The 20,812-nt window shown below is 45.8% G+C and overlaps 1 protein-coding gene across 2 annotated transcripts in view; it reads left to right on the plus strand.

The window, feature by feature from the left end:
* The window catches only part of LOC147427634 (myosin-11-like), a 146,323-nt gene that overhangs the window by 69,291 nt on the left and 56,220 nt on the right, over nucleotides 1–20,812 (plus strand). For both annotated transcript variants that reach the window (XM_086497791.1, XM_086497790.1), the window contains 4 exons: nucleotides 18,506–18,607; nucleotides 18,681–18,738; nucleotides 18,827–18,928; nucleotides 20,065–20,102. In XM_086497791.1, coding sequence (XP_086353917.1) covers nucleotides 18,506–18,607; nucleotides 18,681–18,738; nucleotides 18,827–18,928; nucleotides 20,065–20,102 — 300 coding nt within the window. The remainder of the gene's footprint in view (nucleotides 1–18,505; nucleotides 18,608–18,680; nucleotides 18,739–18,826; nucleotides 18,929–20,064; nucleotides 20,103–20,812) is intronic.

The raw sequence follows: 20,812 nt of genomic DNA on the forward strand, positions 1-20,812 counted from the left end.
TACCTTTGTGAAACAATATAAAAGAAATACCGAAAGGGGCGCCAGGGTTCGGAGGCCATTGCTTTGGCAGTGGAACTCTGCCACTCTGTGTCTACCTTGTGGATCTTCTTTCTCTCTCTCTCTCTCTAGCAGGTCTCAGAGATGGATCACAGACTTCTTTAGAGCAGAGATTGGACAGCCGGAAGATCTACCACCACAGCAGAGCCCACATTCTCCGTGCACGACAGGTTGCGTCAGAGGATTCAGATGACTTTGGCCCGACATGCATGATGCCAAGTCAGACTACTGACCACGGAGGATATTGATGAGATCCGTCAGCAACTGATGCTGGATCTCCTGTGATTTAGCACTTTCGGAGGATGCACCCACATTGTTTTGTATTAGCCCCCCTTTTGCTTCACCCCCCACTCAGATCCTACACAATCCTAGCTAGCTGCTTAGTTCACATCTAGCAGCTTAGGATTCCATAGTATGCTTTTTTATTTTTGTTTTGTTACTCAGACTTTGTATCAGATCCACCACATTGTAACTTTCTGGTCTCATATGTCACTTTGGCCTTTTGAAGACGTTAATATAACATTTCATTTCATTAACATTTCTCACCTGGGAGTGGTCTTTAGTGGTCCAAAGTTCTCCTTGAGGAGAGCAGCAAAGACCAGACTGACGAGAGCATATGTGGCTTTGGGGAGCATGGAGATGATGTGTCTGCAGATTCAGTTTCAAGAACCTCGAACAAATCTTTGGCTATTGGACACATTGGTTACTTTAGTTACGCTTTATGGGGTGTAGATATGGGGACCATCAATAGACCATCATAGCCGCGTTGGCATTATTTCCCGAATGATTAGGGCCCATGCCTCTGTGCCGCACCAGATTATTTGTGCAGAGCTTGTTGCTCCCCCACTGGGCATAGAGGCACTTACTAGATCCATCTCTTTTATATAGAGTATTTGGGATCTCCCCAAATGTAGATATGCTCGCCTAGCTTTGGAATCTTCTTGAGAGCGTGCCTCACATTGAGACACATCTTGTTGGTATGCATAAATGACATCATGGTTTCAGCTCCATAGACAAATCGTTGGATGCACCCTCCTTGTACCTCACACAGACCGAGATTACCCGCCTTATCGGATCCAGCTAGACTCGAGGAGGACATGGATAGAGCTGATACGAGAGCTTGGCACGAAGATGGCTTTCTACAGAGAGCATCTTCTCTAGCTCACATAGGATAGATATCAAACCTGCCTATACGGACACTCATTTATCCCATGGGATACGATGTGCTATTTTTAGATGCGCACATCATGGCACGACCTAAAGATTGAGACTGGTAGATTTAGGAGAGTACCAACAGAGGCAAGGATTTACCAGCTATGTCATATAGAGCCAGAGGTAGAGTTACATCACATATGTCATTGTTCGGTATACTGAGATACGAGACCGTTTTTAGTGTCTATTCAGAGAGGGCTTTGGACCATTGGCTAGAGTCATGAGATATCAGGATCAGAGATGTCTCTGGTTGTTTTTGCTAGAGTTGTGCAGATACAGGGAGAGTCTCTTGAGGAGATTAGACAGTGGGAGACATTCACAGAGGGAGATCACCGACTTCTCTATAGCAGAGACTTGACAGTCATATGAGAAAGCTTCGTAGCAAACTTCAGAGTCCACCTATAGCAGAGGTATATTGATTGACAAAGCCATTGAGCTTGGGAGAGCTAGATGCTCACATCTACGAGGGCTACCACGACATTGACGGAGGCTCCATCAGAGGATCAAGACTATTCTAGCACAACATGGAAGACGTCCAATACGACTATTTACAGAGGCGGACATTGACGATGCTCTTCAACGGCCGATGCAATACATCCTCGGATAGCCGACTGTAGCAGGGCTACAATGTCACTTCACAGGGCAGACAGTTGGACAGTTGGCTACACTGGGTTTGGTTCACATTGGACGGACCTCTGGTCTAGGGAGTGACACGTGGCAGGGTACCCACCGACGGTGGTCTAGTGGACCTCGTGGCCAGGTCGCCACATGGCTGACATTATGAGCCGTTGGTGGCTCTTTATGGTGGTACATATGAGTAGTAGCGGTTCGTGATGTTATCATCTTCTTCATCTTATCTTGTACGTAGTCGTCTAGAGTGAGTCTTACACAGAGCACTGCTTCACCATCCCTGCACATCTTAGCCTCAACACCCCATTTGTACCTGTGAGTCCTGGGTTGGAGCTGAGTGTGCTGCCACGCCAGAGTCTGTACATGGTTCTTTGAGCTAGTCGAGTCCACATGTTCTGGTCCACTGTTGTGTCTCTGTTGTTATCCATTGTTCCCGTGTTTCATTCTGTTTGAGAGAGTTTCCATTTGTTTGAGTGAGATTGTCACGCACATTGCACTGAGGGGCACCCACACTGTTGAGAGCACGACACATTATCCGCGCTACAGGTACTCTCATTTTGGCGATCACGGTGGGACCTCAACTGAAATCTCACTCTGTGAGGTGCAAATCTTGAAGCTAGTTAGGTTTATCTAGCTTCGCCAACCTTGCCTTGCACTGTTCTCCTCTCGCCTAGTCCAACTAGTCTAGTCCCCTCTCGCCTGGTCCAACTGGTCTAGTCCTCTCTCGCCCTGGTCCAACCTGTCCTCGTCCCTGGTCTAGACCTCCTCGATCCTGGTCTAGTCCTGCTTGTCCCTGGTCCAGCCGGGTCTAGTCACTTACCTGGTCTGGTCTGGTGGAGTCTAGACCTGTCACAAGTTTTCTTGCCCCTAGCGTGGTTGGACTGGTGGTCACTGCATGACACATACAAGGAGGTCAGTCGAGCGTCAAAGCTCACTACTGAGCCCTTTGAAGTACTATCACAGAAGACGACCTTTGACACCTTGTAGAAATCCTTCAACCTCATCACCTATACCTCCACATATCACATCACCCATTCCTTCATCAGGTTCCCCATCTTTCCGATCACCTTCTCCAGTAAAGCTCTCTCCTATTCTGATACAGCAAGCTATAGAGCAACAGGCTCAGCAAGGAATCATGGAGCCACTAGCTAGTGTTTTGGCCAAGGTAAACATCAAGTTCCCTATCTTCAAAGGGCTTTCTTCAGAAGATGCTGACGACCATGCAAGAAGATTTGTATCTCTCTGTAGAGGACGTGGTCTTAACAGGGAAGATATGCTTATTTGGTACTTTTTCCATCCACCTTGGACGGCTTAGCAGACAAATGGTACAGCCAGTTTGCAGAGAATCATTTTGCAACTTGGGCAGACTTAAGACAACAATTCTGTGCAGCTTTCAGGCCGGGCGACTACCAAGAGAAAGTGTTGGATGAGTTGGCCAACATGGTGCTCCAGCCAGAGGAGACTTTTGCGGAGCTTATGACCACAACCAAGTCTCTGGTTGCCAAGCTTCCCCAGCAACCCGGTGAATTCATGGTTAAGAAGTGGGTGGAGAAGGCGCTTCCAAAAACCTCTCAACAAAAACTCCGGGAGAGTCTCCGACCTGACGCCACTCTGGAGGAATTCATCGTAGCTGCTACTAGAATATAGGGGGCTAGGAAGCTGTTCAATAACTCTCCTCACATAGATACTCCCTCTGTGTTCTCAGAAGATAGTCGTGCTGATCCTTTGACTTCCTTGCGTAGGGAACTGGAAGCCCTAAATTTACAGCGAGCTCTTCAAGAGGAGAGGTCCTTCTCTCTTCGACAAGAGAAGCCTCCAAATCATGAGGCATTGGAACAGATTAAGCGCGAGCTAGAAGAGCTCAAGTGTCAGCAAGAGACTAAGGCTACGGTTTGGTGTAGCTCATGCCGCTCTCCAGGGCACCCTCCACAGGAATGCCCCCTTCGGGTTTACTGCCACTTCTGTAAAAAATCTGGACATGAGGACAAGGATTGTTACTACCTAAAGGGATTGCACAAAATACAGCAAAGTCTTGGTCCTTCTCTCCAACAAGGGTTAGCACCATCATCCAACATGGTTTCCCACTACGGCCATCCCAACTACATGCCACCTTTGCTCAATACCCCTGTTGTCCAAGGTATGTCAAGTACTTTCCCGACTCAAAGTTTTTATAATGCTAATGCCACCTCAACCCCTCAGAGCTTCTACACTTCAGCCTCCAACTCCATGCAGCATAGAGCTTCTACACTTCAGCCTCCAACTCCATGCAGCAACCACCTCGTCCCCCGTTTCGTCCTTCCAATCGGCCCATACTCTGCTACAGATACGGAGAGTATGGGCATTATCAGAGCAAATGCCCTCTGCCAGAAGGCTCTTCTCCGTGCCAACTTTGCCCTGAGGCTCAGGATCACTACACTAAGGATTGTCCAAAACAATGCTCCTCTACCTCTGCGAGCCCAAGTCAGAGCCAACCTGAATTCACCTTTCCCAAGATCAATTTGATAGCAGTTAGTACCAACCCCAAGCCACCCCTTTCTGCCCATATGATTGCCTCTCAAGACAAGTTGCAGTTGGTAGAGGAGCCAGCTGGTGTCCTCACACGAGCTCAGAGGGCAGCCCTCGGCCTCAATCTTCCAGCAGGTACAACCCTTTCCTCCCCAATGCCTACACCTCCTCCAGCAGCTGACATGCCATCCCCTAGCGCTAAGAAAGGATCTTTTACTATGCTCTCCGATATTGATGGGGCTTTCTTAGAAGCAGTTGCTGACTTACAAAAGATCAAAGTACCAGAGGGACAACAACAGGTAGAAAAAGCGAAGCATACAGCAGAGACAGTCTTGAAGAATACTTTCCAACAAGTGTCCCTCTATGACATGTTGCGGCTAGATGCGAGTTTCAGAAGTGACACCCTTGCAGTTATTCAGTCACTTTACCGTGGAGCAGGTCCTAGTGGCGGGCACCTCCCAGTGCGACCGTCAGAGTCCTATATGATATCCAATCCTGCTGCTCCACTCACTGATTATAGAAGCCCTCGCCTGACAGTGTCCATTTTGGGTCGACAATTCTCAGGAGTGATAGTGGATGGTGGATCTGGCATCAACCTGATGCCCGAGTTCACTATGTTAGCTCTAGGTCTACAACCTACTCACCCTGCTCTCTTCACAGTTACATTGGCCGACCAACGGACAGTCTACCCAGTGGGCATAGTGGACAATGTGCCTCTGCAGGTACAAGACTTTACTCTTAACTTTGATTTTGTTGTGGTTCGTCTTCCCCAGGTTGAGGGCGGATTTCCTTTGCTCATTGGAAGACCATGGTTGCGACACACTAAAGCACTTCATGATTGGGGAAACGACGCTATGTGTATACATACTTCTGGCTCCTCGATGCAACCCATTCTCTTAGAAGGTGGTATGGATCCCGTGGTTCAGCAATTTTCTTTGTCAATGGAAAGCAAACTTGAACAAGAACAGCCTACTACACCTGAAGGGTCAGATGAAGATCTGTTGGAGTGGTTAGAGGCTACCAAATCTATGCCTTGTTATGGAGTCTCTATTCACTCTTTGCATGAAGATACACCCTCTTCAAATGGTGCCACAGTAACTACACCAAATGAGCCACCTGAGCCTATGAAGAAGTATAGAAGCAATAAGAAATCTCCTCTACAAACACCTTTGGTGTCTGCTTCTCCGACCAGAACAAAGCTCTCCTTTGTGTATAGCAAACTCCCTTCACAGAGCCCGTCCTGCAAGATGAATTCTAAGATCATGATTGTTGTATTGCTCATGGTAGCTGCGTGCTCATTATTTGCACCTATCTACCCTATCCCCCTCTCCCCCTCTTCCCCTCACCTTACCCTCCCCCTCGCCCTAGTCCCTCACCCTCCCTCCTCCCTCCCCCCCTCGCCCTTGTCCTACCCTCCCCCTCGCCTAGTCCCCCTCAAAACCCTTGCCCTCGCCCTAAGTCCCTCCCCCTCGCCCCTACCCCTACCCCTCGCCCTAGTCCCTCCCCCTCATCCCCTCGTCCTCCCCCTACCCACCCCCTCTCGCCCCTAACCACTCCCCCACTCACCCTCGCCCCTACCCACCCCTTCCTACCCTCGCCCCTACCCACCCCAGCTCACCCGCGCCCCTACCCACCCCCTCACTCCCTCTCGCCCCTACCCACCTCTCCCTACCCTCGCCCCTACCCACCCCAGCTTGCCCTCGCCCCTACCCACCCCCTTTCCCCCTCGCCCCTACCTATCCCCTCTCCCTAATGGGATACTCTCTCCAAAATAATGCACAGCCCAAACAAGCAGCCTAGAAGCAGTGTATTTTGTGTTTATTCCCTGCATTGAGAGAGCACCTGTAGGTAGGTAGATAGGAGTGAAATTCACACCTACATATCTTCAGTCAGCGGGACTAGATGTAAAAGTTTTGGCAGTTCATGCTCTACTTGCTGCCATCGTGGACCTCGTGGCCAGGTCACCACATGGCTGACATTATGAGCCGTTGGTGGCTCTTTATGGTGGTACATATGAGTAGTAGCGGTTGGCCATGTTATCATCTTCTTCATCTTATCTTGTAAGTAGTCGTCTAGAGTGAGTCTTACACAGAGCACTGCTTCACCATCCCTGCACATCTTAGCCTCGACACCCCATTTGTATCTGTGAGTCCTAGGCTGGAGCTGAGTGTGCTGCCACGCCAGAGTCTGTACATGGTTCTTTGAGCTAGTCGAGTCCACATGTTCTGGTCCATTGTTGTGTCTCTGTTGTTATCCGTTGTTCCTGTGTTTCATTCTGTTTGAGAGAGTTTCCATTTGTTTGAGTGAGATTGTCACGCACATTGCACTGAGGGGCACCCACATTGTTGAGAGCACGACACATTATCCGCGCTACACCGATGCTGGACATCCTCAGACATTGATGTTTATTTTACCTTTTATTTTAGCTCATTTTATTTTGTACCCAGGATTGTATCGGTTTGGTCTCATAGGTCAGTTTGCCCTTTTGAAGACATTTAATATAACATTTCATCTCTCTCTTTCTCTCTCTCTCTCTCTCTCTCTCTCTCTCTCTCACATGGGTCTATCACTGTTTTTAGGGTTTCGCCACTTCTTTGCTGTTTTTAGGGTTTCGAAATTGCCTTTTGGCTGTTTTTAGGGTTTCGAAACTGTTTTTTTGGATTTCGTCACCTTTTTTTTTGGTTTTTAGGTTTCACCACTGTTTTTTGCTGGTTTTTAGGGTTTCAAATCTGTGTTTTGCTGTTTTTAAAGGTTTTATAAGCGGTTCTTGATGTTTTTTAGGGTTTCTTTTATTTTTTTGCTGTTTTAGACTCTCTCTCTCTCTCTCTCTCTCTCTCTCTCTCTCTCTCTCAATCATGGGAAGCGTCGAAGAAGTGCCAACGGCTTCCCACACATGTAAGAAGACGCATCCCTTGTTGGCTGCCCACAAGCCTCTTTCATGTGGACAAGAAAAAGGATGTCGGCAGTAGAGAAGGAAATGAAAGGATGGAGAAACGAAGTTGAAGAGTGGAGGAAGGAGAGGAGCACTATTCTTCAAAGATGGACCGAAGAAGGAGATGGCACGTGTAGGAGGATCTCTTCGCTCGAGGAGAAAGTGGTCATCTAAGATTCCATCATCCAAAGTCTACAAGCAAAAAGTGGGGAGCTCGAAGAAGGCGAAATTCAGCCATCCATGATGGAAGAATTGAATACCATGAGAGAAGAAATACGGGTTATCAAGGAAGGTGAGGAAAAGAAGTCATGGGCTGCAGTCATCTCGCAACACAAAAAAAAGTAGAGGAGGCCGAAAAATGGATTGAGGTTGCCAAGAAAGGGAAAGGTAAGGAAGCTCCTTGTACATCCACTCTTATTAACATGACCCTCGAAGAGGAACAAAGGAGGAATATGCGGGCTCTACATGTGAGGGTAACCGGCCTCAAGGACATAAACAATGTGGAAAAAGAGGTCACAAGCCTCACATCCATGATGAGGGTGGACAAGCCTTCACACACAAAGGCATGGAGAGTGGGCAAGAAGAGTGAGAGCTCGAGAGAATCTTCAAAAGGGAGAGCTCTCATACAGAGGCGTACTCTCAAGAAGACAGGTATTTTTCTTGGTGACGATCTCACTCTCTCATAGCTTGCGCATATGAGAGAGGTAATGCTAGAGATTACGGTGGCAAGGGAGAAGGGAAAGATGGCCTTTTAGAGAGATGGTCGGGTGGTGATTGTAGATCAGCGCTCTACATGACGGTGTGAGACCTATGGGACCACAGTGAAGATGGCTACTTGGAATTGTAATGGATCTATGAGGTTGGACGTTGGTACCTTTGAGGACAGTTTCAGAGACAGGGACATTGTTTTCTTCTCAGAGACGCATCAAGCCCCCAGACAACTTATGCCACATGTGGTGGGATACAGATGGGAGACAGCTCACAGGACAGTCGCGAGATTTGAGCATGGGAGTAGAGGTTCAGGAGGAGTAGCAGTGCTATTCAGGGAGGAGTTACAACCACTACTACATATTGTACGGAGAGATGATCATGCTAGATACACGTGGGTGAGGCTGAGAGCTGACACATGCCGATTTCTATACATTGCCATATGTTACTTCCCTCCCAGTACCTCAGTATATGTTGCATCCAGAGGACAATCGCCTTTCTCTATACTAGATAATGATATATGGGAGTTTTCTAGGGATGGTGATATCGTCCTCCTAGGGGACTTCAATGCCTGAACGGGCAACTCTCAGACAGTCTTCTACGACACTTCAGATGAGATGCTTAAAAAGCTGGATGTGGGTGAGTTGGGGCTTGACAGATGCTCGCATGACAGAGAGCAGACGCAGTATGGGAGATACCTCACGGAGATGACGACGGCACATGGGTTAGCCATACTTAATGGCTTACAATGATTTTCTGGAGCAGCCAGTTTCACATGCTTTCCACATGGACACGAGACGAGTACAGTGGACTATGTTATGGCACAACCGAGGTTTATTCCTTGTATTCAGGATTTCATAGTGGGAGCCAGACCAGTGGACGTAGCAATGGATCATGCACTTTTGACATTTTCTGTTTCATTTCAGTATAGTACAACCCAAACATCAGGAGGTAGGTCAGATACCCGTTATACATTTAGACGAGAGTTTATACAGAGGAGATCTATAGCCGTCTATGCACAGTTGGTCCTGGCCTCTCTTGGGAAGCTTGGAGAGTTCGCAAGTTCAGTTCCAGGAACCTCGGACAAAGTTATGGCTCTTTGATACCTTGGTAGCCTCATCTATGTTGTATGAGGTGCAGACATGGGGACCTTTTGTAGGCCAGGATGGTTGGAGACGTATGGAGAGGCCCTTGGTATCTATGATCTCTCGACTGATCACAGCCAAGGCCTTTGTACCCCACGCTATCATTCGAGCAGAGCTAGGTGCCCCTCCTATGGAGATTGAAGCGCTTACCAGATTAGTCTCCTTTGTGCACAACTTGTGGGATACTACTAGAGACAGATATGCTAGACTGGCCCTTGAGTCTTCCAGACAGTTAGCTCTTCGAGGAGACACTTCATGCTGGTATGCACAAATGACATCATGGTTTCAAATGCATGGTTTCACCATAAACAAGCTGCCCCCTTTCCAGTACTCTCTTCAGGCACCCTCGATGTCTCTTACACGGGTGGAGATTACTAGACTCATTCGTCAAGACTTGTCCAACTGGATACCAAGAGGACATGGATAGAGCCGCCACAGGAGTTGGGCACGAATATGGCTTTTTATAGAGAGCATCTTCTCCACCTCACAGGAGATGGGTTTCTGATTCGACCCAGCTACACGGACACACATGTCTCATGGTTTGCGGTGTGCCATTGGTCAGATACGCACATCCTCACATCAGTTGGGGATTGAGACTGGTAGATTTAGAGGGATACCAACAGACAACAGGATATGCCGCTTATGCCAGTTAGAGGTAGAGGTAGAGCTACATTACATGTCATTGCACAATGTACTATGAGATACGGGGCCGTTTCCACTGCTTATGCAGAGAGGGTTTCGGTCCTTTCTCTAGGGTCATGAATTATGAGGATTAGAGATGCCTTGGGCTATATCTACTTCAGTTACACAGATATAGAGACACTTTACTGGGGAGAGATAGAGAGAGACAGTCCGAGAGACAGATTACAGATTTCTTTTCACTAGATATGGGACAGCCAGAGAAGTCGTCTTCATTGCAGAGCTTGGCGCACACTCATGTGACCACTACCGGCACTCTCATAGACCAAGCACTGGAGCTACGGAGATGTAGACGGCCACGATTGAGGAGAGGGGCTACACAGCATTGACGGAGACTACAACAGAGGATTCGAGCCATACTCTCTCGATATCCATAGTGCAGATGAGGATGGATTCTAGTAGTAGTATCTAGTTCTTTTCTACCCAGACATGGTATTAGATTCACCATTTTGTAACAGATTGGTCTCATAGGTCATATTCCCCACCAAGAGATTTTTTCGATCCTCCCCCTTCGCCATCTACGCCACAAGTTGTACCAACCCCCATGGACATGATGGTCAAGTCAATGTTGGACATGATGGCGGCACAACAAGAAGCGAATCGCATTGCGTTGGCACAAGAAGAAGCGAACGCATTACTTTGGAACGCGAGCGCGAAGAACGAAATAAAAGAAATGCAATACAACAACAAGAAGCGAATCGAGTTGCGTTGGCACAACAAGCAGCAAATCGCCTTGCTTTTGAACGCGAGTGCGATGAACGAAACGAACGAAAAGCAGAAAGGGAGGCTGAGCGAGAGGCTCAAAGAGAGGTACGCACTCAAGAATTGCTTCGACAAGTGCTAGCCTCGAAGTCCAAACCATCCAAAGATCGTGGGAGTTCCTCAAGTGGCGCAAGCACGATGCGGAATCCAACAATCGAGTCTTAGAGAAGTTGACTTTCAGTAAGTATGATGGTAAGATGGACGCTACGGTTATTCATTCTTGGTTACATCAATTTAATGCTTATTTTGCGACAACTAAGAAGACAGGCAATAGCAAAGTTTTGACGGCAACTATGTACCTTGCCGGTGATGCCATCAATTGGTACCACGCATGGCAAGAGGCACAGTTAGCCGCGCACCTAGAGGAAGTCGACGAATTCACGCCCCTTTCCTTCAATTGGGCTGATTTCCAAGACGAGCTCAAGGTGCGGTTTGTGCCACCTTAGTACCTTGCACGATTGAAGGACGATTGGCGCACTCTCAAGCAAAATGGTATGTCGGTTATGTCTTTTTCTAATCGTGTTTTGCAACTAGGTACCCAATTACGCAAGTCGGATGATGAACGCAAAGAGGCATTCCTTTTTGGGTTAGACGACTATATCAAGTTTGATGTAGAAGTCTTCGACCCAATCGATCTCAACAAAGCGGTAGCGATTGCCCTCGCACAGGAGATGAAGCACAACAAGGGAAAGCTTAAGGAGAAGAAGACTTCCACAAGTACCTCACAGACTTCTCAAAACCCTTAGAATGGTAAGAATAGTAAGAATGGTAACTCCTCTAACCAATCTTCCAACAGTCTCTCAGAAGAGAATTCTTCCAATGAATCTAAGGGTAAGGCTAACACGATTGCTAAACCTAAGCTTACTCCATATGAAAAGGTAGCACAAGGAATTGTAGGAGGATACATCACGTCGGAAGAGCAAAGCAGTTATTCTAAGGAAGGTCGTTGTTTTCATTGTCACATTAAGGGTCACATAAAAAGAACATGTCCTAAGCTTGAACTGAATGAATCTAAAGAATTCACAGAACCCACTTCCTCTATCAATGCAATTAATGATAACACGAGTGTGCCCCAAGTTTCTCATGACTCTCCCATTGATGATTCTCTCATTAAATGTTATGGTCGTACGTCAGGGCAGCGTTTTGTCATATTGTTTGACCCAGGTAGTATGCATGATGTGATCAGTCTCTCTCTTGTTGAGAGAGTCCGCCTCGAAGTTAGTCAGAGATCTCCTATCGAGGTCTCTGGCTCTCTTCCCCGTATGGACGTTCTCATCACGGAGGAGTGCCTTGATGTGTTGTTTGCAATTCAAAAGCTGCCTTCACTAGAAGATTTGTTGTCTCTCCTCTCTCAGGATGTGATATGATTTTGGGCATTCGATGGTTTCGTGACGCTAACTCTCTCATTGATTGGGAGGCTAACACTTTCACTCTCAATGCCAAAAGTGATTCTCCCATTGTCATTCATGGAGAGGACATTGTTCATTCTCCATCTCTCATTGCTAATATGCAAGACAAGATTGAAAGGATTCAGGAGAAGGAGTCTCTCTATCTCTTTTTCTCCAAAGCATGACACACAGGATTTGCATGATTGTGAGCAGCATGACGATTTGATGATAAGCATGATGATTTGGATGATAAAGACAAGCATGATGATTTACCTAATCAAGGTGTGATTTCTCACAAGCATGATGAGTTGCATGAAGAAGATGTGATTGTTCACAAGGATGGTGTGTTAGTTGATACTTTCTCTAGTGAAGCTAACCTCCTTGTAGATTCGATCAATCACGAAGAACCGATCTTGGCTTTCGAGTCGAGGTCCAAAGAACCCCCACAGGACGATTCGATCATTCAGGAAGAACCGATCTTGGCTCTGGAGCCTAGGTCCCCAAAGAACCATCACAGGAAGTATTATATGTTCGTATGATTGATATGCACGCATTGTTCGAATGTTTCATTCGTGATCGTTTCCTGTATTTTAGTCAGCATCTTGATGTGATTCCTTTTCCTAGGCATGACATATTGTATGTTGAGCATGTTTCTCTCATGGATGAGCACGAATGTATGCAGATTTTTCATGAAAAGCTGAAAAGTATGTATGTAAGGACGTCACATTCCATGTCTCTTCCTGTGCATGACACAGTTTCTGAACGAGCACATGAAAGTATGAACACCAAGCGCGGGCATTTCCATTGTGTTTTGCCACAATTGATTGCTCTAGATCATAAGAGAAAGATTCGATCTCATTGTTTGTATGTGTTTGATGAACGGCTCATCTACATTGCATACACAATCTTTAGCAAAGACAAGTTTTTTTCCAGTCACTTTACATGGAATAGGTATGTTCATGGTTTTGTGTTGGAATTGGTTTCAAGAATTTTCAGCCATGGAGATTCTTGAAGAAGAAAGAAGCATGACTCTCAACGATTTGAAGCATTGAAGGAGCCACACGAGATTTTGTCGCTTTCGGCGCAGCCCAAAGAAGAAGACTTTGCAGACCTTTATGAAGTTCAAGTACCGCACGACCCACACATCAGAGTGGGCCGGCGAAGAGTTTCTTCTAGGATTCCGGATGCTATTGGCGATCTCCCTCGACTCCATACAGCTCGGTACCAGTACCTCACTTTGAAAAGGAGGGGATGTCACGTGACACATCCAACCCTATGTGTCAATGGACAAGCTACAACATGATCAGGGTTCAGTCAGTCCAATCAATCTAGATTAGAAGTGATCTGGCACTTTTTGTGAGTCTATTCGTAGACCGTGCATGCCCAGTCACTTAGCATAGATGCATATCCTCTGGTTGCACACAGCATGATCATCAATATTCCCATCAGAATCCATTAGAATCAGTTAGGTGTACCACTTTGTGCAATCAATCTTAGACCACTCTCGCCAACGAGAGTGGGGCCTTCGGAGTAGGGTTTTACAACGTCTCTGGTGTCGTATCTCTCCTCTCTTTCTCTCAGTCTCAATACACTTGCACGCACAATATCCACTCACTTTGTTCGTGATCATAGCACTCTCCATAAAGAACGGAAGGCTCTCCCTTCCTTAAGAACTAAAAGGAACCTTGAGCAAATATGGATCACTGATCTTGAGAAAATACAACATTCATTCCGCTGCACCTTACAGTCATTCGGATGCACTGCATGTATTTGCACGGGATAGTGGATTGTCTGTGAACCTTGGTAAGACCAAGGTAATGGTGTTTAACACCACGGCGAAGTGGGTAAGGAGGTCCGTCCCCGTCGAGAGTGTGTGGAGTATGCAGATACATACACTTATCTTGGGGCGGTTTTTAGTGGTCCAGTATTTTCCTTGAGGCATGCAGCAGATATGCGATTGACCAAAGCCTATGCAGCATTGGGGAGACTTCAGAGGATACGTTCACATGTTCAGCTCGAAGAACCTCGGACAAAGCTTAGGCTCTTTGACACTTAGGTCACTTTGGCCATGCTAAACGGAGTGGAGATATGGGGTCCCTCAGTTGATCATCATAGCAGAGCTGGCAGTACTGATGGATGGAGATGTATGGAGAAGCCCTTGGTGTCTATGATTTCTCGGATGATTAGGGCCAAGGCCTCAATACCACATGACAGTGTTAGGGCGGAGCTCCCTGCTCCTCCATTGGTAGTGGAGGCACTCACTCGATCAGTTTCATTTATGCATAGCACTTGGGCTCTCCCTAGAGATAGATATGCTCGATTAACACTAGAGTCTTCGCGACAGCTGGCATTGCAAGGAGATAGATCATGTTGGTATGCAGAGATGGCATCTTGGTTTCAGTTACATGGCTTTAGTATGGACCGACTACCCCCATTTCAGTACTCTCTGGATGCACCCTTCATCCCCCTCACAAGGGCAGAGATTGCCAGGCTCATCAGACAAGACTTGATTTAGTTGGATACGAAGAGGACATGGATACAACCTACACATGAGCTAGGTACGTAGATGAATTTCTATAGAGAGCATCTTCTCCAACTCACGGAGGATGGTTTTGTGATCATACCAGTATACATGGATACTCATCTATCCCACTGGATACGATGTGCTATTGGTCAGATACGCACATCCTCACATCAGCTAGAGATCGAGACAAGCAGATTTAGAGGAGTACCCGTTGAGTCCATGATTTGTGAGGTGTGCCAAATAGAGCCAGAGGCAGAGCTACATTACATATGTCACTGCCAAATGTAACATGATTTGTGAGGTGTGCCAAATAGAGCCAGAGGCAGAGCTACATTACACCGCATTGTAACTTTCTGGTCTCATAGGTCACTTTGGCCTTTTGAAGACGTTAATATAACATTTCATTTCATTTCTCTCTCTCTCTCTCTCCCCCCCATCCAGAGTACAGATGAGGATGGATCCATCACCCATTGTATCTCTCTCTCTTGTATTTGGCACCCATTGGATCAATGATCACACATACCCCGCAAAGTTTGAGCTATTAGCACTTCTAGATTCATTTTAGTTTTTTTTTTCCCTACTCAGACATGGTACCAAATTCACAAGTTTGTAATGGATTGGTCTCATAGGTCATTTTGGCCTTTTGAAGACGTTAATAGATCATTTCATTTCATTTCATTTCTCTCCCCCCATATGACCACGATCACCGGGGGCTTCACAGTATCACAGTACCGGAGGAAGCTGTAGCAGAGGATCCGGATCACCGCAAATCGACATACGAGGCGCCCAGTCAAAGTACTGACCATGGAGGATATTGACGAGATTCACCACCGATTGATGAGGATTTCCTGTCACAATACGGGCACCACGTGCCAATAGAAAAGAACAGACTAAACAGACTGTTAGCACTTCAATAACAACTAAACTAAAATAGAGAGAGAGCACACACACAGAGAGTGGAGGAAATCCATCCCAGAGAGTATTGGCCCCAAACCTTGGCACCCGTTTTGGTATTTCTTTATATTGCATCAACACAGTACAAGCCGGTACTCCAGACTTTGCACCTTCTTCAGGAAGCATGCCTGAGAATGAGCCCTTAGTACATATTTAAAGGCCCTAGGCCCCAAAAGCAGTTTACAATGAAAAGCCTTCAAACTCAAAAGCATCTGGTGCAAAGTAATGCCAAAAATTTGCGAGCGTAAATCACGGAATTCCGTACAGCAGTCAGCGCAAAACGCGGAAATCCGTTTAACTTGCCACGTCATCATGTCAGCGTAATTTCTGGAATTTTTGTACAGCTGCCACTTCATTAGCTGCAACGCAATTCTCTGTTTGTGTGTGGGTCTTGCTTTATTTTAATCCTTTATGTCACTTGGGGCCCCATCGGACGGGGTCCCCAAAATCTGGTAGGACTTCTTCTTCTGTTACTTGTTCTTCTTAGGGTTTAGGCCCCTCGACCGGCTTCTATAAGTTGGCTTCATTCTTCAGGGCTTTGACACGTCAACATTTTGTGACACCCCCCCCCCCCCCCCCCCCCCCCCCCCCCCCCCCCCAACCCCCTTTTTTTAGTTGTACTCAGACATTGTACTAGATTCACCACTTGTAACTTTTTTGATCTCATAGGTCACTTTGGCCTTCCGTAGACGTTAATATATCATCTCTGTGTGTGTGTGTGTGTGTGTGTGTGCCCAGTATACTATAAGATACGAGGCCGCTTTCACTGTCTATTCAGAGAAGGTTTTGTGCTACTTTCTATAGTCATGAGATACCAAGATCAGAGATGCCTCGGATGATACCTACTGGAGATTTGCAAACACAGAGAGGACCTCTTGAAGAGGGGCACAATGAGAGAGATCCAGTGACAACGAAAGATCATAGATTTCTTTCAGTCACAGACACAGGAGTTCGAGCAGCCCCCACAACATAACAACACTAGAGGTACCAGAAGCATACTGCTTGATCGGGCGATAGAGTTGGGGCGGTCCTATCGCCCACGGATGAGAGGGCCCTCTCGATATCGACGCAGACTGCGACAGAGGATCCATACCATATTGGCGCGGCATAGGAGCCGTCCCGGATACTGATGCCTTGACTGTCAGAGAGCTCCATTGTATCATCTTAGCCTTTGTCTTCCCCTTTGTATCAGCTTTCACCCCACCCCTACCCACTATTTTCTTTTCAGTTCTTTGTACTTTTTGTACCTAGACCTGGTATTAGATTCACCACATGTAACCTTTTGGGTCTGATAGGTCATTTTGGCCTTTTGAAGACGTTAACATCACATTTCATTTTCATTACGTTTCTAATAAGAAGCGGAAAATGGTATAACCTTTCTATCACCCAAGCGTGGTAGATTGGTTATGCCATTTCCCTCTTGAATAACATGTGTAATGTTCAACTCTACTCGTCGGATAGATCTCTTGGGATAGTTTCCTACGACGTTAAAATTCTCTTCTTCTTGGGTGGGTGTGTGTGCGTGTGCTAATAAGAAGAGGAAAATGGTATAACCTTTCTATCACCCAAGTGTGGTAGATTGGTTATGCCATTTCCCTCTTGAATAACAGGTGTCGAGTTAAACTCTACTCGTCGGATAGATCTTTAAGGTCTCTTGGGATAGTTTCCTACGCCTAAAAAATTCTTCTCTTCTCAGGTGTGTGTGTGGGGGGGTGTGTGTGTGCGTGTGCTAATAAGAAGAGGAAAATGGTATAATCTTTCTATCACCCAAGTGTGGTAGGTTGGTTATGCCATTTCCCTCTTGAATAACAGGTCTTGAGTTCAACTCTACTCGTTGGATAGATCTTTAAGGTCTCTTGGGATAGTTTCCTACGACGTTAAAATTCTCCTCTCTCTCTCTCTCTCTCTCTCTCTCTCTCTCTCTCTCTCTCTCTCTCTCTGTGTTTAGTTGTGCTTGAAGTGCTAAAGTTTGTTCCGGTTTTGTTCTTTTCAGCTGGCACAGTGTGCCCGCCGGTTACAAGGTCTGATTTGTGGGCAAGGACCTCCACTGGCGCAATGCTTGTGGTCAGCCTTGAGGCAGGCATGCACGAGGTTACCCCAAGGAGGTGATGCCGGATGGTAAGGGAGAACCGGTCTTACAAGTGTGTCTACATTCCCGAACGTTGGCTCCTAGCTAGGGGGTGCTACGAGATGGTGGACTATGGTCAGGTGGTTTGTTTGGGCGTGTCCATAGGCGGTCTAGCTAGCCGAGAAGTTCTACTTTATGTGATGTTTAACATGGACAGTGGGAGCAAGGGTTTATGTCTAGGGAATTTTCATTTAGTGTTGGTGCGGCTACAGATGATGAAAGCTGGGTCTTGGATACATGTCAAGGCTTGCAAGCGCCTTTGGAGATCTTTGTACACGAAGGGTGTCATAGGCAACCTTAAAAACCAAGGTTACGGGCTATACACTTTGCACAACGTGAGAGGAGATACAGTTTCTAGGTTTTAAACTAGAGATTTGTAGTTGTTGTAGTACACACCCTTACATCAATGTCACCTTCATTGAAACATGGGGCAGTGAAAGAGTGCAGCGTAGTCATGTCAAGCTTAGATGTTTTTGAAGCCCAGCCAGAGTGTGCTGTGAGGACGCATTCAGTTTGATGGAAGTAGAATCTTTATTGTGTTTCTGGTGAGATCGTCTTTCCCTTAAAGGATGGGTACTCTAGCACTACGGATTGATGTTGCAGATTATCAAATTTTCTTCTTTTTGTAGCACCTAGTTGCTTATTTTGGGGTTTTACATTTCTTGTAGCAATACTGTCGGCAGACAGACATACAAGTGGACTCGTGGGAGAGGGGCACAGAGCAGTTGAGAACAGGGTGGAAGAGTAATGAAAGGAGAGAGGGGGGAAGGAACATGAGATAGTGCTGGAAGCAATTGCTGTGAGGGTACAAGCTTTACCTCGTTTTTAAGCTGATATAATTTTGTTTGATGGTATTGACAGGCTAGTTGAGAAGATCAATAGATCAATTGGACAGGATACAGAATCAGAAGCTCAAATCGGTGTTTTGGATATATATGGCTTTGAGAGTTTTCAGAATAACAGGTATGAGCAACCACAATTGTTTAGTTTGTGCTTTTCCCCAGAAAAGTTGACTGATGTTGTAAATGTTTCCCAGCTTTGAACAATTTTGCATCAATTTAGCAAATGAAAAACTGCAACAACATTTTAATCAGGTGAATGCTCAGGCTGATGAAACATTCTAACTGCAAAAAAACCCTTCTTGCTGTCAGATGCATTACTTGTTTTTTTCAAATGTTGCAGCATGTTTTTAAAATGGAACAAGAGGAATATACAAAAGAGGCAATAAATTGGAGCTATATTGAGTTTATTGACAACCAAGATGTTTTAGATCTTATTGAGAAGGTATTGCTCACTGTTTACATAGATCAGAGAAAAACTTGGTCTTTCTGTTTTTTCCTTCTGCAGTCTTTAGTTTGTGATTAGCAAAGAACGTTTGTAGGAAAATACGTTGGTCAATGTGTTGGGGGAGGGCTTATCTAATGGAAGGTAGCATCATCTCTGTTGTGATTGATGATCATACAATACACAAAGTCTGCTGAACAGTAAAAAAGAATTATACCCAGAATTGGGATTAGAAATGTAGGACAGGTGCTCTTTCAGCATAAATATTCCACTTTGAATGTCCATTCCAAGGAAGGCGGGCTTCACGTTTTAATATAGCTTTGGTGTTTCAAAAGTCTGTGGGCCTAATCGACTGCATTGTCTGGCTAACTACAGGGCTGATACATTATTTTATGGCTGGATTTTAATATTCGTGATCGAGACTTGATACAAAGAGGTTACTGAGTCAAATAGTTGCGGTGGGCATAGATGTCAGTCAGGATCTGTACTAATTACTGGCAAGGGTTGAGGAACCTTAGGACATTCATGGGGTGATTAGTAGGCTGTTGGCATTTATTAAGAAAGGAAGTAAAGTATATTAACAAACTCCCTAGCTAGAAAATTAGAGCTCTTGAATGACTTCGCAACTATAGACAATTCTAAGAAGCTGAATAGACAACTGGCATGTCGTAGGGTAATCTCTGCTCAACACAGTATCTCCATCAGTGGTTTCCTTGAGAGTGAGAAACTGTTAAGAGTCGTGCATTGCTTCTCCTATGGTGGGCGTAAGCTATCCAATAAGAACCTGAACTTCTGGGCCAAGCTACGGATCTTACTTTTTGACCTCAAATTCTTCAGGAAACACAATGATTGATCCTTTGTAAGAAGATGCATCTATGTGGAACAGTATGATGCACATTTTGCCATCACCACAACAGCATAATCAAGTTGCAAGTTGTACACACAAATGTTCACATCACCTTTGGACATTTATGCACAAACAGTGTGGTGCATATCTTGGATCACGCACAACAATATAATTAACTAGACAGATTGTACACAGATAAGCTCACAGCACTTTTGGATACTTTAGGCATCAATAGACGTATTTTGTGTTTGTTTCTCTTTTACTAAAGCAACTTTTGTTTTCTTCACAGAAACCGTTGGGGATTATTGCATTGCTCGATGAAGCCTGGTAAATCAATTGCGGCTTATAGTTTTTTGTTTTTTTTTTGTGAACCAATCTATGGCATATTCACCTCAAAACTGTCTCTCTGGAATTTGACCGAGTCGATTGTTTGTCGTGTCATTCTGCCATCCACAAGCACAAGTCTTTCAGGAAGATACTAGGCGTACTTCTTTAGTATGCTTTTATGGAGAACCCTGGGAAAGGTAGCTTTAAGTAGTTGTTGTTGAGAAATGCAAGTATGGGTACATTATTGCTGGAAGGAGTATCATGCGAGTGTGCAAATATGAGGACATTATAGCTGGAAGGGAGCATGCTACTAGAAAGCGAGCTATAAATCTACAATTTCAAACTGTCTCTGATTCTCCGATATCATGCTGAACTTTCATTGTCACTGTCCTGTGCTACTTTTAACATGTCAACATAAAAAGGCAACAATAAGAGGGCTGGAAACTGTGAGTTCCACAACGACAAATTCTTACCTGCAATGGCTGCCATTGCTTCCGCGACGAAAAGTTCCAAAAGTGCAAGGAAAAGCAGCCGGGGAGGAGGGAGACTAGCAGAAGGGAGATTGCAAGAGACTGCTGGGATCTGTCCCCAAAACGCCAGGCTAAAGAAGGTCGGTGATGGCTGGCAAAATTCAAGGACTTGATAGAGCGCTCCTGTGGCTAGAACTTTTGACTTGGGGGTAGAAATGCCCCCCCCCCCCCTAGGGGTGC

The sequence above is a fragment of the Adiantum capillus-veneris genome, chromosome 23, assembly GCF_014529385.1.
Source record: "Adiantum capillus-veneris isolate H3 chromosome 23, ASM1452938v2, whole genome shotgun sequence".
Classification (NCBI taxonomy): domain Eukaryota; kingdom Viridiplantae; phylum Streptophyta; class Polypodiopsida; order Polypodiales; family Pteridaceae; genus Adiantum; species Adiantum capillus-veneris.